This window comes from Petaurus breviceps, unplaced genomic scaffold, assembly GCF_028583685.1.
Source record: "Petaurus breviceps papuanus isolate PSGF00001 unplaced genomic scaffold, PetGlider_PUasm1.0 79, whole genome shotgun sequence".
In the NCBI taxonomy this organism is placed as follows: domain Eukaryota; kingdom Metazoa; phylum Chordata; class Mammalia; order Diprotodontia; family Petauridae; genus Petaurus; species Petaurus breviceps.
This window is the reverse complement of record NW_027186523.1, coordinates 14,813,273-14,829,568: the sequence shown is the minus strand read 5'-3', so window position 1 is coordinate 14,829,568 and position 16,296 is coordinate 14,813,273. Positions and strand designations below refer to the sequence as shown.

At 37.6% G+C, this 16,296-nt stretch overlaps 1 protein-coding gene across 8 annotated transcripts in view; it reads left to right on the top strand.

The window, feature by feature from the left end:
- Positions 1–850: 850 nt before the first annotated feature.
- Positions 851–16,296, top strand: part of UPF2 (UPF2 regulator of nonsense mediated mRNA decay) — a 200,541-nt gene continuing 185,095 nt past the window's right edge. For 5 of the 8 annotated variants that reach the window (XM_069106399.1, XM_069106401.1, XM_069106393.1 and 2 more), the window contains exons 1-3: positions 1,698–1,825; positions 6,901–7,280; positions 10,677–11,456. In XM_069106399.1, the coding sequence (XP_068962500.1) occupies positions 6,919–7,280; positions 10,677–11,456 (1,142 nt within the window). In that variant the 5' untranslated portion in view covers positions 1,698–1,825; positions 6,901–6,918. Of the gene's footprint in view, positions 977–1,508; positions 1,660–1,697; positions 1,826–1,964; positions 2,127–6,900; positions 7,281–10,676; positions 11,457–16,296 lie in introns of those variants that run through there. The other 3 variants (XM_069106395.1, XM_069106396.1, XM_069106394.1) reach the window with 3 other exon arrangements.

Here is a 16,296-nt window from a genome sequence, read left to right as displayed (position 1 = left end):
ATGGAAGTCTTTCCAGGTTTTTCTGAAGTCTGAAGTCTGCCTTCTCATATTCTTATGGGGCAATAGTATTCCATTACATTCATATACCACAACTTGTTTGGTCATTCTCCAATTGATGGGCATTCCCTCAATTTCCAATTCCTGGCCACCACCAAAAGAGCTGCTCTAAGTATTTATTTTTGTACATGTGGGTCTTTTTCCCATTTTTATGATCTCTTTGGGATACAGACCTAGTAGTGGTATTGCTGGATCAAGGAGTATGCACAGTTTTATAGCCCTTTGGGCATAGTTCTAAATTGTTCTCCAAAATGGTTAGATCAGTTCACAACTCCACCAGCAATGCATCAGTATTCCAATTTTCCCACATCTTCTCTAACATTGATCATTTTCTGATTTGCCCTATTAGCCAATCTGATAGGTATAAGGTGGTACCTCAGAGTTGATTTAATTTGAATTTCTCTAGTCAATAGTGATTTACAGCATTTCTTCATGTAACTATAGCTATCCTTAATTTCTTCATCTGAAAACTGCCTGTTTTTTGCATGATGGAAAGATCCAAAGAAATTCAAAAGCATCATAGCTGGTGTTTTCCTTTTTGATTGGAGAACAAGATCATTTTAAGTACACAGCACTTTTAATAAAAGGGAGAGGATTTGTTGGGAAATTTAATATTATATTGCAACACTCAAAAGGCTGGAAATCCCACCATTAAGTGAAGAACTGAAAACAGAGAAAGGTGCGTTCATAAGGCATTCCAACACTCGTAACAAGATGTTTCGCTTCCTCTTGTCTACAGTGAAATCAGGACATTGGTTAGGTGATGTAAAGGTTTTCAAAAGTTAGGGGGTGACGTGAGCATGCTCAATAGGCCAGGGAGTTCTCATGGGAATTTTTCGGAAACAAACTTTAACCTGGTTCTTTCCAAGAATGGCGTGGGAATTGAGACTCCTATTTGGAAGATTGGAGGGTTTTTTGGGTAAAGATTAAAAAATTCCTTTATTTTCGCTGCCCCCTTTCCCTTCGAATCCTTAGGTAGCTAAATCTATTACAGTATCTGCTATGTTCGACTCCCTTCCCAAAGCCCGAATCTTTCTTCTCACACGACCATCACCAAACTTTCTTCTCAAAACCTTAACCCTTACAATGCTGTCAAACTATCGTTAACTTTGTCTCCAACGTGTTTCCGTAGCTGCTCTTGGCTCCTCCCATCCAGGGCCTCATGTCCCAGTTCTCACCCCCTCCTTAGGTGAGGCTGCGCCTGCGTATTTCTCTTTCCTGCTCTCTCCCTTTCCTGGTCACCAACCCACTTCCTGTCTCCCGGCCGTCAGAACGCTCCTCCTTTCCTTTGCTAGGGCCCCCGGTTGAGGAGGTGGTAGTGGGTGGAGAGAGGTGGAGGAGGTTGTCCCGGACGCCGCCTGTCTAAAAAGCCCACTTGTCTCCCCCTCGACCCCTCCCAGTCAGCAGCTTAAACTTGTCAGGGTGGGGTGGTTCTGATCTCCGTAGAGAATCTGGAGGTCGCCATCCAGGAATCAAGGAGCGGGTGGCAGCAACCACCCGCAAGCTGGAGGGCCGGGAGACTTTCGTTCAGGCAATCGGGAGGACAGCTTCTTCTTCCACCTCCCTTCGCCCCGCCCCCACCCGCAGTTCGGGTCCGCGTTGGTGAGTGGCGGGCGGGAGGGCCAGCGGGCGGGGGGAGGGAGGGGGAGCTGAGGGGAAGGCGGGTCCTCGTCAGGGAGATAGGTGAGGGGGGGAGGGGAGAGAGGAGAGCCAGAGCGGTAGAGTTGGTGCTGGGAAACCCGGGGCTGATGTTGACAACAGGCGAGAGGTGAGTGCTGGGGACGGAACGTCTTCCCTCGCCACATTCACCCTCAGCTCCTGAGGCAGGAGTCGCGGGCTAGAGGGAGGGAAACCTGCCCTCCCAGCTCCCTGGGGCGGGCGGGGGGGGAGGGCGGGGGGGGGGGACGCGAAGGAGGCGCCTCCCCCCCCCATACCTTAGCTCCCTGTGGGGACCGAGGAAGGGACGGAGGCGACGGGGTCACCCTCCCCCGGCCTCCGCCCACCGGAGGAGAAGGAGGGGGTGCGCGCCCCTTGGAGCTGGGGCTGGGCCGAGGGCTGGAGGTGGAGAGGTCCGAGGGAGTTGGGGGGCGTGGGACCGGGAGGGGGGAGAGTTAAGGGGCAATTTTCGTTTTTTGGGGAGTGTTGGGGGCGAGCGGTGCTTGGAGGAGCATCGGTGCGGGGTGAGCATGAGGTGTGCAGCGGGCGTGTGAGCGGGTGGAGCTGCGTATGTCCTGTGGCTGGGGAGCCTGGGGCCACGAGTGAAGCGAGGTGTTAGAGGAGTGTAGGAAAGGAAAGTTTGCCGGGGCCAGAGGTGGGACGAGGAAGAGAGAGAGACCGCAGAGAGCCGTGAGCGGGGCTGTGGGCAGCCGGCGCGCGTGGGACAGAGACTTGGGTGTGTGCAGGGTCCCGTGGAAGTGTCATTTGGGTTTAACTTCTTTAGAGCCTTCTGGCTGGCGGGCTCCCTTCTCCACCGTGCCCTGCTGAAGGCCTCCACGAGACTCGTAGTCTTAAGGTCTGTCACAGCAGGGCCAAGTGAAGTTGTCTGTCCAAGAAGACTCTTTATGTACTACTTTTATCCTTTAGTTTTTTTGCCTTTATTGGCCCATGAGGGTAAAAGTGAGCTATACGTATTAACTCTCGAGAATCGAAAGTAAATCTAATAGACTCACCCTTTTTATCTACTGTGGATTTTTTCTTCTGTTAAGTGTTGGAGTTTTTGGTTAACTTAGGTTAGGTCCATTTTATCTCTATAGACCTTCGTATTGCAGTAAAGGTTGGTGAAACTTGCACACACACACTCAAACTCTTGTGACTGCTGTTATTCTTTAAAAAATAGAAATTATGGACAGGAAGCAGATTTGTTGGGCTTGTGTACAATAATACTCTTTAGACTGGTAGAAGCTTGAAAAACATTGGAGCGAAGGGCAAACCAATATTCTCTTATTGACTTAAAGAGTATTCTTAGAGTACTAATTTTATATTTTGACCTGTAATCTATTTATTAGCTCTCAAAAGGAAAATGATACCTATCACATTCTCTTTGTTCAGTATAGAGAAGTGGGTAGTCCGGTGCTTTGTGCTGTTGGGGGACTGCTAGCTAAGTAACCGCTTCCAAATGTTAATCAATGAATATGTTCGAAGACTTCCCTATCCACAGTTGATAATACCTCACTTTGATACAGCACTTAAATGTTTTGAAGTGCTTGCCTCAATTATTATCCCCATTTTACAGATGAGGAAAGCGAGGCACAGAGAGGTTTAGCAACATTTCCCAGGGTCAGACAACTAGCTAGTAAGTGTCTCTGAGCTGGGAATTGAACTCAGGTCCTCTGATTTTCAGACCAATGCTTTTTCCATTACTTTAGGCTGCCTTCTCACAACAAATGGAAATCCTGCCTTTTCAAATACTTTATTAGAAATCAGATATGAAATACATTTCTGGGTGACTTGGATAATAGTGGTATCAGGATCACAGATTTAGAGATAAAACAGCCATTTAATTCAACCCTTTGTAAAGAAACTGAGGCCCCAAGAGGTTAAGTAACATGTATAATTTCACACAAGTAGTAGAAGCAGAGGCAGGAATTGAACCCAGATCCCAACTCCAATTCTAGTCCTCTTTCCACTGTTCTGAACTGCCTTTGTGAATGGGGAACTCTTCGGCAATGTTTCATGGTCATTCTGTTGCTTCAATAAAAAAGATTTAACACTTTTACTTTATTTTTAATACTTATTGTAAACTTTTCCAGCATTTATACCTGATCCAAGTAGTGAATTACAGAATTTTAGAATAATTTCAGCATTATATCAAAAGTAATGTAGTATATAGTTGAACTTTTAAGCTAAAACGTTAAAACAACACTTGGTTTGGGTCAAGTAGACTTTTCTTCACTTGGCTTTCTAAATATGGAAGATAAATTGTTATAGTGGAAAGAGGATAGGAAGTCAGGAGACCGAGGTTCTAGTTGTGGCACTGCACCTTTAACTCACTTTAATCATCTTTTAACTTCCCTGGGTCTTTATTTCCTGTGCTAAAATTGAAGGAGTTTGACAAGTTGATTTCCAACATCCCTTCCAGTAACAGAAAAAGTTTGATTAAACTTTTATTGTGTTTAAAAAATTCTGTAGACCATCTGGTTTATATAGATAATTGTGTTTTTATCTGAACTTTTTGTGGTAGGTTAATTTGCTAATGACTCATTTTAAATATTAATTTAAAGCACTGGGACAAGTGAATGAAAAGTGTTTACTAAATATTATTAAATCATAATATTTTGAAATTATTTGATATAATTAAATTATAATTATTCTTATATATTAAATGGTTATTTGCCAACCACTGAGCTAAGCCCTGAAGATATATGTGTATATATACATGTATGTTTCCATATATATTATATATATGTGTATATATGTATGTATGTGCACACACACTGTCACACACAAGCTAATCAGTCTTTGGCCTTTGGTAGCTTATATTCAATTAGGGTAAAGACAGATGGACAGTGATGTCTTTCCTGGACATAGAGGGGGTTGGTTCCATATTTTTAAGATTAAAGATTTAATAGAGAAACTTCTTTTTTTTTTCTTTTTGAAGGGGGGAAGGCAGGGCAATTGGGGTTAAGTGACTTGCCCAAGGTCACAGGGCTAGTAAGTATTAAGTGTCTGAGGCTAGATTTGAACTCAGGTCCTCCTGACTTCAGGGCCAGTGCTCTATTCACTGCGTCACCTAGCTGCCCCCAAACTTCTTTTTCTAATACTATACAAATATGCATACCGTTTGCAAGGCTATTAAAGCATAAAGGATTTCTCTTTATAAATGTCCCTGATAGAGTTTATTTTTGGAAATGATAGATTTGTAATTGATAGATTTTATTATTTTTTAAGAAGAAGAATGAACTCTAAATTTCATCTTTGTAACTTAATGTGCTAAATTTTTGATGTTTCTGTCACTTGTTCATACCCAAACAGAAATCAAGTGGTATCTGTTTGGATGCAAAATTAGAATTAATAAATATTAGAATTTAATAAACATTAAATCCTGTGTTGACATTGCTATTTGCTTCAAAGTAGTAATTGATCCATAATCCATAGGTTGTGTGAGTGCTCCTTTGTTGGTGCAATATCAAATACCTTCCCATCCCTCCAGTTGCCTTTGTCCTCCTTTAAATCTTTCACAGGAGATCTACTCAAAAGGCAGAGGGTATTTCAAATTGTTTGAATACTGTAGAGATAGTAATATTTTGAAAATAATTTAGTATGAACAAAATGCAACTCTTAAATGCTTGTTCAGGTTTAGTTTGATCTTACACCCAGGTGTCAGTTGCTAAGTACATTTTATTGAAACAAGCAATGTTGAGTTTCATTCATTATAAAGTTAGGAACCATGTTCAGAACTTAACTCAGTCTGATGTCAGAGCCCTGAATATTATTGTTTGCTTTTAAGGTAATGTGTTAAGAGCTATCTATTAAAACTCCCTATTAAAGCAGTTATTTTTAAGAATTATAAGAATTGGCAACTGCATTTCCAGATAGCTAAATGTTGCTGATTTGGTACATTTACTTCTGTGCATCTGTATTTAAAGGAATTAAAATAAAACAGTAAATTATGATTCTGGACTAAGAGAACTTAGCTCTGTTAGGCTACATAGGCCAAGAAAATTGGAAGGAAGAGGAAAGAATCAGAAAGGAGCATGGAGAAACAATGGTATCAACATTTACCTCGTGTCCCTCAACAGATGAAGTAATTCATGAAGAACATGAAATTGTAATTAATGTCATAAACATTTATTGAAAATATTTTGTTTGATAAATACTTTGCATTATTCTTTGTTCAATCTGAACTTTAAAACACTTTGAAAATTTCATGTGCAACTTTTAAGGCACACTTTTAGAATATTTGTAATATTACTCTTCCTTAAATGCATCTTGGCATTTTTTTTCATATGTATGTAAAATAAGTACCTGAATTTGGCTTTCACTTTGAAGAATGATTGACTGGGTATTGAAAGATTTACTTGCCTAGAGTCACATAGTCATTATTTGTTGTAGGCAGAACTCAAATGTAGAGTTTCCTGAGGTCTTCCTTGTTCTTCCTGATTCTAAGGCAGTCTCTTTATCTGTTACAGCAAACTGCCTCTTAGTGTTATAATTGTATCTTATGGCTAGATTTTTGCCTTCACATTATAGTGATTTCAGTCTTCTCTCCCCTTTCCTTCTTTGTTTTTAAATGCATAAAAAAATACATAGAATTGCAAAGGAAAACCAACTATATTGAAATACAGTTATCAAAATATTTTAGAAAACCACAAAACAAATTCATAGGCCACAGGTTAAGACCCACTGTTGTAGAGTATCAACCAAAAAAAGATATTCTACCTCATGAAAAGTTTCTTTATTGTGATGCTTGGAGAAATTTGGTTTTAATGTTTTACTCAGATCATTTTTTCTTGTAGTAGTTAATATGACCTATTGATTATATCAGTGAAGTAAAAAGTAGGAATCTTACAGTCTTTTCATGGCTTCATATAATGTTGGACAAACCATCTATACTTTATTTTCTGGAGGTATAAAATGCTTCTGAGGAATATTGTGTAAACTACTTTTGTAAATATTTATGAAATGTTTGAATGAAGGAAGATATTTAAAAAATTTTGAAAGGCATGTAGATAGTGATAAAAGGGTTAAAATTATCACAGCATATACTTTAGTTTTATACAAATTGATTAATATTTAATTTTAACTGGCTTTCAAGTTGTAATTCTTTTTTAGGAAAAAAGGCATACTACACATTGCTAAGGAAAATAACAGACTTAAAGTACTGATGGTCTTTTATTTTTGCAGATTTTCCTGGATAACATAATGCCAGCTGAGCGCAAAAAGTCAACAAGTATGGAAGAAAAAGAATCTTTATTAAATAACAAAGAAAAGGAGTGTAGTGAAAGGCGACCAGTAAATAGCAGGGAAAAAACAAAAGATGATGTCAAACTTACCACCAAGAGAGATGTAGTTAAAGTGCCTGAGGATAAGAAGAAAAAATTGGAGGAAGACAAACGAAAAAAAGAGGACAAGGAGCGGAAGAAAAAAGAGGAAGAGAAGGTCAAAGCTGAGGAAGAATTAAAGAGACGAGAAGAGGAAGAAAAGAAGAAGCTCGAAGAGGAAGAGAGAAAGAAGCAAGAAGAACGGGAGAAACGTCAGCAAGAAGAAGCAGCTGCTCAGCTGAAGTAAGGAGTGTTTTATTGATTTCTGTATAGAATTAGATATTCAGAGAAGCAAAGGACCTGAGAGGTCACTGGACTGTTCTTGTGCTCCCAGATGTTTTTCTGATTTTCTTTTTGAAGGAATAACGAGTTTAAAAAAATTAAAATGAAATTATTATCTTTAGAATAAGTTTTGACTTTATCTTTTGAATTGGGGGAATATTTGGCAAGTCATCAATTATTAATCTGTTCTTTAGTGTGAATCTATTTAGTTAATATATTCTAAAAACACATTGAGTGAGTAGAGTGTTTTGCATAGGGCAGTAAGATGAAGCAAAACTCACTGTTTGTTTAAGTGATAAGATATCGTGTTCACCTCTTTTATGATTAAAATAAATTAACTTGTTGGAGTAGCTTTCCCAGTTTCAAAATTGGTGAAATCAATAAAGTAAACATCTAGAGTACTTTGGGGCGGCCAGGTAGCACAGCGAGTAAGAGCACCGGCTCCAGTGTTGAGAAGACCTGGAGATCGAATCCCGGGCTCAGACACTCAGCACCCACCCAGAAACACCTGGCCGTGTAACCTTGAGCAAGTTACTTAACCCCAATTGCTTAGGGGCGGCCAGGTGGCTCAGCGAGTAAGAGCACCGGCTCCAGTGTCAGGATGACCTGGATCAAATCCGGGCTCAGATACTCAGTACCACACCCAGAAATAACTGGCCGTGTAACCTTGAGCAGGTTACTTAACCCCGATTGCTTTAAAAAAAAAAAATAGAATACTTTGGTAGGTTCCAGGGAGATAAAAAGTTCATACACTGTAATGGTAGCTGCTCTCAAGGAGCTTATAATAGGAGGCTAAGTCCAGGTAGTTGTGATACTGATACTCATGTGCGTATTCATTTTGAAATGGAATGCTATAGGAAGTGTTAGTGGAAAGTTTGTTGCCCGGTGGGATATCAAAGATGGGAAGTGAGCACAAACATATCACTACAATTGACATTTGGTGGGGCAGAATTAACTCATTTGACTGGAGTATAGCATGCATAAAATGTAGTAATGTAAGATAAGCCTGGAAAGTTAGGGTGGATTGATGTTGCAAAGGTATTTGCATGTCAGGAAAAGGAAATTTAACTGGTAGGCAGTAGGGAGCCCTGTGGATTCTTGAACCCGGGAATGACATGACCAGATCTATGCTTAACAAATGTTATCCTTGTAATGGTATGAAGGTGGATAGAAGTGGAAAGAACTGTTAGGAAACTATTCTAATCAGACGAATAGAAAAGAATTAAAGACTCTGAACTGGGTTCATGACTGTGGAAATAGAGAGGAGAGGTAGCAAAAGCTGGAATCATCATTTCAAAGGATCTTAGAGGCAAGGAAGGAGGGAAAAGTTGAGTTTACCTTGAGGTTACCAAAAGAAAGACTGTATGAATAGTGTCAGCACCTACAGAAATCATGAAGTCAGCAGGAAGAGTTGGTTGGAAGAAAAAGATGAACTTGGATTTGAATCTGAATTTGAATTATAAGTGAGACACCTAGGTGAAGATGTGCCTTAGGCACTTGGAGAGGTGGTAATTGAAGCCATGGAAATGAGTAGGATTACTGGGAGTACATAGAGAATTGGCCCAAAGATAGAACTGGGGGAGCCCCTACTCTAAATGGTAGGATTACTGGGAGTACATAGAGAATTGGCCCAAAGATAGAACTCTGGGGGAGCCCCTACTCTAAATGGTGAGGAGATGAGAAACAAAGGAGTTAAATGGGCAAGAGAGCTAAGAGAATTCAGTGTCTTTGAGGCTTAAGGAGGAGGAATTATCTATGGGAGGGGAAAGATAGTAGTATCAAAAGCTTCCAGGTTACAAGTTTTAGAGATCTCCAAATATAGAAAAGTATTAGGAAAAATCATTGGGGAAAATTGCACACTTTGTAAAGCAGTTCATTTCCTACTGTTCTTTTAGTTTTTTCTGATTCTATCAAATAGAAACCTTTAAAAACTTTCTTGAGCAGAAAATTTAGCACTTTTTCTGAACACATCATAGCACCTTTCTTTAACAAGCAGGGTGTCCCCTGGAATCAAGGCAGCAGTAATTGGCCTAAGAATATTTAAAACCTTGAGTCCCAAGGATTTTCTGAATTTGTGTTCCAATTTTCTTTGTATTATTAATGGCACATAGCTATTTGTCAAAAACTGTCTTGGGAGTATAAATGTCATCAACTCATGTGAAAAGCAGATTTTAAAAATTATGCACTTAACAATGGATATGTTGCCTTATGCTGTTTCATTTTTTAAGGGTTTCTTAAGGATTCACATCTGGAAAGGACTCATTTTATAGATGAAGAAACTTAGTTTTGAGGTCATGCAGGTAGTTAATAGTAGATCTTGGACTTCCAACCCAGGCATGCTCTTGTCTTTCCATTGTACTGCTTCTGATAGAGGCCATTTATATATTGTTCATTAGCCTTTGGTAGTATGGTAGGACTTTTAATAATTCCTATTGACGTACTGTGGTTCCTTTCCAGATTTTTTGTCTGCTTTCGAATTTTGGGCATTTCAGATCAGCCAAGTTACTTCTTTAAACACTTTGACCACTGTGGAATAGAGGGTGTATGGTTTCTACATTTTTATTGATTCATCTTTTAGTTTGTTACTTTTTAACTATAGTATTATATTGTTGGCTTAAATTTAACTTGTGAGTCCTCTGTTTTATCTATTTTGTTAAAGATTTTGTGGATTTTTAAAAAAACACTGTTAATCCTCATTTGACAGATCTTGTACTTTGCTTGCATAGCCTTTAGAAACCTAGGATTACCTAACTATGCCACAAGGAGGCATTGAAGTAGGACCTTGTGGAGGAAAATGGTCTTGCCCACTATTTTTAACAAACCCAGTCATAGGACTATAGATTAAAGGAACTTTGAAGGTTATCTAGCCCAACCCTTGAAGCCAAGAATTTTCCTTCAGAGATATTTTATCCCCTAATTGTCCATTACTATTTTTATTTATTAATATAATTAATATTTTAATTATTAAATATAATTAATATTCTAATATAAACATTATTATATCTGACTTTATCTACTTTCCCAACTTAAGATCATTTTGAATTTAATTTGGTTCCTTACAATGCCTTATCACCCAAAATTAGTGCTTTCAGCAAATAAAATGAATATATTCTTCATTTGATCACATAAGACAATTCTCAAAATATTCAAAATAGTGAAAGTTAACATTTACATTTTTGGAAAGAATACCAACATTAATGCAAGTGCCTTGGTTAAATAAAGCTCATACTGCCATTTTAGTTCAGTAATTTCTGCTTGAGCTTCTGGGCTTAAATTATGAGAGTGCTGTTTTTATGATATATGATTTATAAATGACTCATTCTAACACAAGATATTATTTGTTTTGTTTTTATGTAGAGAGAAAGAAGAATCCCATCAGCTTCATCAGGAAGCATGGGAACGACATCAAGCAAGGAAGGACCTCCGAAGCAAAAACCAAAACGCACCAGACAACCGACCGGAGGAGAATTTCTTTAGCAAATTGGACTCAAGTTTGAAGAAAAATACAGCTTTTGTCAAGAAATTGAAAACTATTACGGAGCAACAGAGAGACTCCTTGTCCCATGATTTCAATGGCCTCAATTTAAGCAAATACATTGCAGAAGCTGTTGCTTCTATTGTGGAAGCTAAGCTAAAAATTTCTGATGTAAACTGTGCTGTGCACTTGTGCTCTCTCTTTCACCAGCGCTATGCTGACTTCGCCCCATCTTTGCTTCAGGTTTGGAAAAAACATTTTGAAGCAAGAAAAGAGGAGAAAACTCCTAACATTACCAAACTAAGAACTGACTTGCGTTTCATTGCAGAATTGACCATAGTGGGGATTTTCACTGACAAAGAAGGTCTGTCCTTAATCTATGAACAGCTGAAAAACATTATTAATGCTGACCGGGAATCCCACACTCATGTGTCTGTGGTGATTAGCTTTTGCAGGCATTGTGGGGATGATATTGCTGGATTGGTACCAAGGAAAGTGAAAGGTGCTGCAGAGAAGTTTAACTTGAGTTTTCCTCCTAGTGAAATAATCAGCCCAGAGAAGCAACAGCCTTTCCAGAACCTGTTAAAAGAATACTTTACGTCTTTGACCAAACACCTGAAAAGGGACCACAGGGAGCTACAGAATATTGAGAGACAAAACAGGTGATTTTCAAATGTTTCTCAGGAGTTGAGAATTTATATTGGAGCACATACTTAAATGTTAAATCACGATGCCACTGAAAAAAACTTATGGAAAAGGGGCTGATTGCAGGTGATTCCTTAAAATACCAGGAAATTTTTTATGTCATACTTTTAAGAACTCATGTTTGACTATGAAACTATAGGAGATTTTGTTTGTTTTAGAGTCTGGCGAGTATTGTGGTTTTTACTTTGTGGCTTATTTCTTCCATTTCTATTCAGTTTTGATTCTCTCATTTAAATTGGGAATAGCATTTTGTTTTCTGTCACTTTAACTGTTACTTATTTGCTTTTACTTTTCTTTGTATAGCCTTATCCCTTTCTCTTTTCTAACTGCACTTGATACAGTAGATTTACTTTCATTATTTCTATTTTGGATTATCCATATCAATGTCAGATGCCGGTACAATATAAAGGCATCTAGAGTAGTAGTTCAGATTTATGAATTTTGGACTCAATACCTTGACATTGACTTGAGAAGTTCCTTAATTTGCTAAGCAAATTACTTGTAGACTACTATGTAAACTATGTTAGAGGAGCCCCTCCCAAATCCCAAGGGAATGTATTCTGGAGAACTGATGGGATATAGTACTTAACCTTCTCATATGTACAGAAAAGTCTTCAATTTGGATCCAAATGTCAAAAGTTTTAGCATTGCATTAACACGTAGAGCTATAAAAGATTAACATGCTACCACCTGTAGGCAGTGTAGCTACAGTAATTAATTTTTTGGTGGGAGGGAAGAGGCAATAAAGAAGTTATCAGTGAACAGGAAAGTTTCATGTGGTTACTGTCAGGTATTATTAAAGGAAGGGGGGGCTTTCCTGTCCTCACCTCTGTTTATAATAGTAGGAATTGTGGTTTTAAGTGGCCCTTAGGATAGACCAGGGAGGCCACCGAATCAGCACAAGAGATATAAATGAGTGTTTTTAATGAGAAAAGGACTGCAAATGGGAGAGACTGGAGAGAAATGAAAGTTATGGACTCTGTCTGTATTTGCTAGAGGAAATTCAAGGTGTTCAACCAGTTTAGTAGCAGAGGACCAGAATTCAAATCCCATATCTACCATTTTACCTGTGTGACTTTAGCAAATCACTTAACTATTCAGGGCCTCATTTTTTTCATATGTAAAAAGAAAATATTTGACTTAGTGGTCCTCTGAAAGTCCCTTCTAGCTCTAACCTCTGATCCTATAAGCCTCTGCCTTTGAACATCCAGGGCTTTTGTAAATTTTGAAAAGGAATCTCAAAATGCATTTTATAGTATTAAGTGGTTTTATATTGGGTGATTTAAAAATGGTCACGTTTTAGATTTAATTAGTTCTTAAAATTTTTTGATATCTTTTGTTTTTATATCACCTACATTTCCCATTCTGTCCACTTTACTCCCCTCCTAGAGAATCATCCCGTATAGCAAAGCATGAAAAAGAGGGAAAAAACAGGTTAGCCAAACTAACAGATTTTCTAAAAAGTATGACATAATGTGCATGTTCCACAGCTGTAGAATTTAGCCTTTGTAAGGAAAAAGAGAAAGGTGCCTTTTCCACTCTGTGGTTAAGTTTGGTATTTATAGTTTTGTAGCAGTGAGTTTTGGTTCTTTTGTTGTTATTCTTTCCATTTACATTGTTGTAGTCATTGTCTATATTATTTTTCTGGTTCTGCTTACTTCATTTTGCATGAGTTCATAGGAATCTTCCCCTGCTTCCCTGTATTCACTATATCCATGTTTTCTTACAGTATAGTAATAATCCATTATGTTCATGTATGACAGCTTAATTAGCCATTCCTCCAGCTAATGGATTCTGTTTCCAGTTCTTTGCTATTACAAAAAAAAGTGGTGCTATAAATATTTGGTATATTTGATAACTTTTTATCATTTATTCTTTGAGGTAAATGTCTAGTAATGGAATCTCTGGGTATGAGGTTATGGACATTTTTAGTCACTTTATTTGCTTTCCAAATTTCTTTTCCCAGTGGTTTGACCAATTCACAGCTCTACCAACAGTGAATTAATGTGCCTGTCTTTCTGCAACCTTGACAGCATTGACTATTCCTCTTTTTGTCATAATTGCTAATTTGTTGGTTGTGATACTGTGATTTGGAGCCTTCTTTCACATAGTTGTAAAAGAGTTTGCAAATCTCTGAGAACTACTTGTTAATATTCTTTGACCACTTATCTATTGGAGAATGGCTTTTTGTCTTCTATATTTCTGTTAGTTGCCTGTATGTTTTGGATATCAGATATCAGAGATCATTGGTGTATTTCATTAGTTTTTAATCAGAGACTACATTTTGTATTATTTTGAACCAAAATACATATTTTCATATTAAAAAGTAGGGGAAAATGGGGCCACATAATTGATTTTTAACAATAAATTCTGTTTAAGACACTTATTAAGTGTCTTCTATATGTAGTAGACTGTGGTTGGTGCGAAGGTTACAAAAATGTTCTAGCATTTATATAGTCCTTTAAGGTCTGTAAAGCCCTTTTATGTAGTTAATCTCATTTGATCCTCACAAAAGTCCTGTGAGATATGTGATATTATTGTCCCTATTTTGCACAGGAGGCACCCAGAGAGGTTAAGTGATTTGCCCAGAGTCACTCAACTAGAGAGGGTTTGAGGGAAGATTTGAACCAAGTCCAACACTATCCACCATGTTATTTATATATCTCCAGTCCACTAGAATGCAGATGAATAATATTTGTTACAGCTGTATAGAGAGCACATGAAAGACCCAATGCCATATGAGAACTGATATTTATTTTTGGGAAAGGTTCTCATTGGGTTTTGACAGTTGACATAATGCTTCCAAAATACTATGTTGCTATATAGAGCATTATTGAAGCTAGTTCTTATTTTCTAGGAGCTTAAATTTTAATCTGGTACAGGTATATAAATTACCTACAGATATTGAACAGGCATGTGCTAATTTCTTCTGGTTGAATGTGCTTGCTTTTAATTTTTTTTACTATCCGATTTCAGCATATGATATTAATTCAGGGAAAGAGAATTGTTACAACTGGTATAATATAAGATAGGGTGGAATAGACCTAGAGATCATCCTCATCATTCTCACCCATTTTGGAAGTACTTAGTACAGATTTCCTGACAAATGGTCATTTAACCTCTGCTTATATAACTCCAGTGATACAGAGCTTATTATTTAATGGCACAACCGCACAGTCCATCATTGGATACCTAAATAGACATCTCTGTTCTGGTATGTCCCAGAACAAATTTCATCCTTTGTCAGAGTAGCAGTCTTTTAGTTTTTTGAAGACTGCTGTTATGCCTTCTTGTATCTTCTTTCAGGCCAAATATTTCATGTTCTTAATAGGACATGGTTTCTAGACCCCTTGTCATACTGGTTACTTCCCCCCTTTCCCCCCAAAACCCACCCTTTACACTGCCATTCATTAAAATATGCTTGAAGCTCAACGAAGTATTCCAGATGTCTGCTGATTGGTGCAGACTACTATTATACTCTGTACCTCTTTCTTCTGGATTGTGGATATTCTGGATTAATGTATCTAATTGCATGAACCGAAGCTGCAATACATTCTTTACTCATTAAGTCATTAAAGAGTAAAAAATAAAGGCTTTTTTTTTTTTCACATGACCAATCTAGGTCTTTTATACTCTGAATTTGATGTGTAATTGACTTTTTTTATAACTTAAGTATAGCAATCTACACAAATCCTAGCTGAATATAATATTGCTGGTTTTCATTTAATGCACTGTCTTGTAGAGGTAACTTTGAATCTTTGGTTCTTTCTACTGTATTAACTCACCTTTCTGATTCTGTGAAATTTGTAGATTTTGTAATTATGCTTTCTATGATTGTATCCAAGGCATTGATAAATGTAGTAAACTAGATAGGTCCAAGACAAATCCTTGTGATATTTCACCAGAGATAACTTTATGCTGACCTTAATATTCTTTGACTGTTGAACTGTGTATGAATTCACCTAATAGTACTCTCATCCAGCCCATGTTTCTTTGGTTACTTTGTCCACATGGGTAGTTTGGAAGAAGTAAGAATCTTAATACCATTAGAAAATAGATAGCAGATAGCCCTTAGAATGACTCCTGAATTTATCTTCCACTAGTTGTCCTTGCTTCAGGTCTGGGGCTGTTTTGTACGCTGGGTCAAAATACTGGTCTGACTATCATTTGTAGTAAAATAATAGTTGAATATAATACGCTATGGACACAATTTTCACTTATTAGAAATCTGTTTTTTAAAAAAGTCATTTCTAAGCAGAAAAACTTGATTCTCTTATCTATGCCTTGTTATAAAACATTAACTCTAGGTAATATATTCAGCAAACATAGTAAGCCTAAATATACTGTGTTATTTGAGTAGTTGGAATATGGGGAGGTTTTAATCACCACATGGACAAAAATATTGTTGTCTTAGTACATTTAATTCACATAATCAGATAATTGTAAAATATTTGTGTTTAAGAAGATATCAAAAGAGAATCTTTGAACTAAATTCTGCTCTAATATATCAAGATTTAAAGTGAACAGTTTTTAATACATTGCCACAATACTTTCTCATTTTGTTCAGACAAAAACAACATCACCATCCTTTACTTTTCTTACGGCCATGCTGCAAGAGGAAGGCATTTGTGTATTCCTATAGTTAAATTAGTTTCAAAATGGAGACAAAAAGGATTCTAATATTTCTTTATTTTTGCTTTTTTGGAGGGCAGTTGGGATTAAGTAACTTGCCCAAGGTCACGTGGCTAGTTGTGTGTGTGTGTGTGTGTGTGTGTGTGTGTGTGTGTGTGTGTGTGT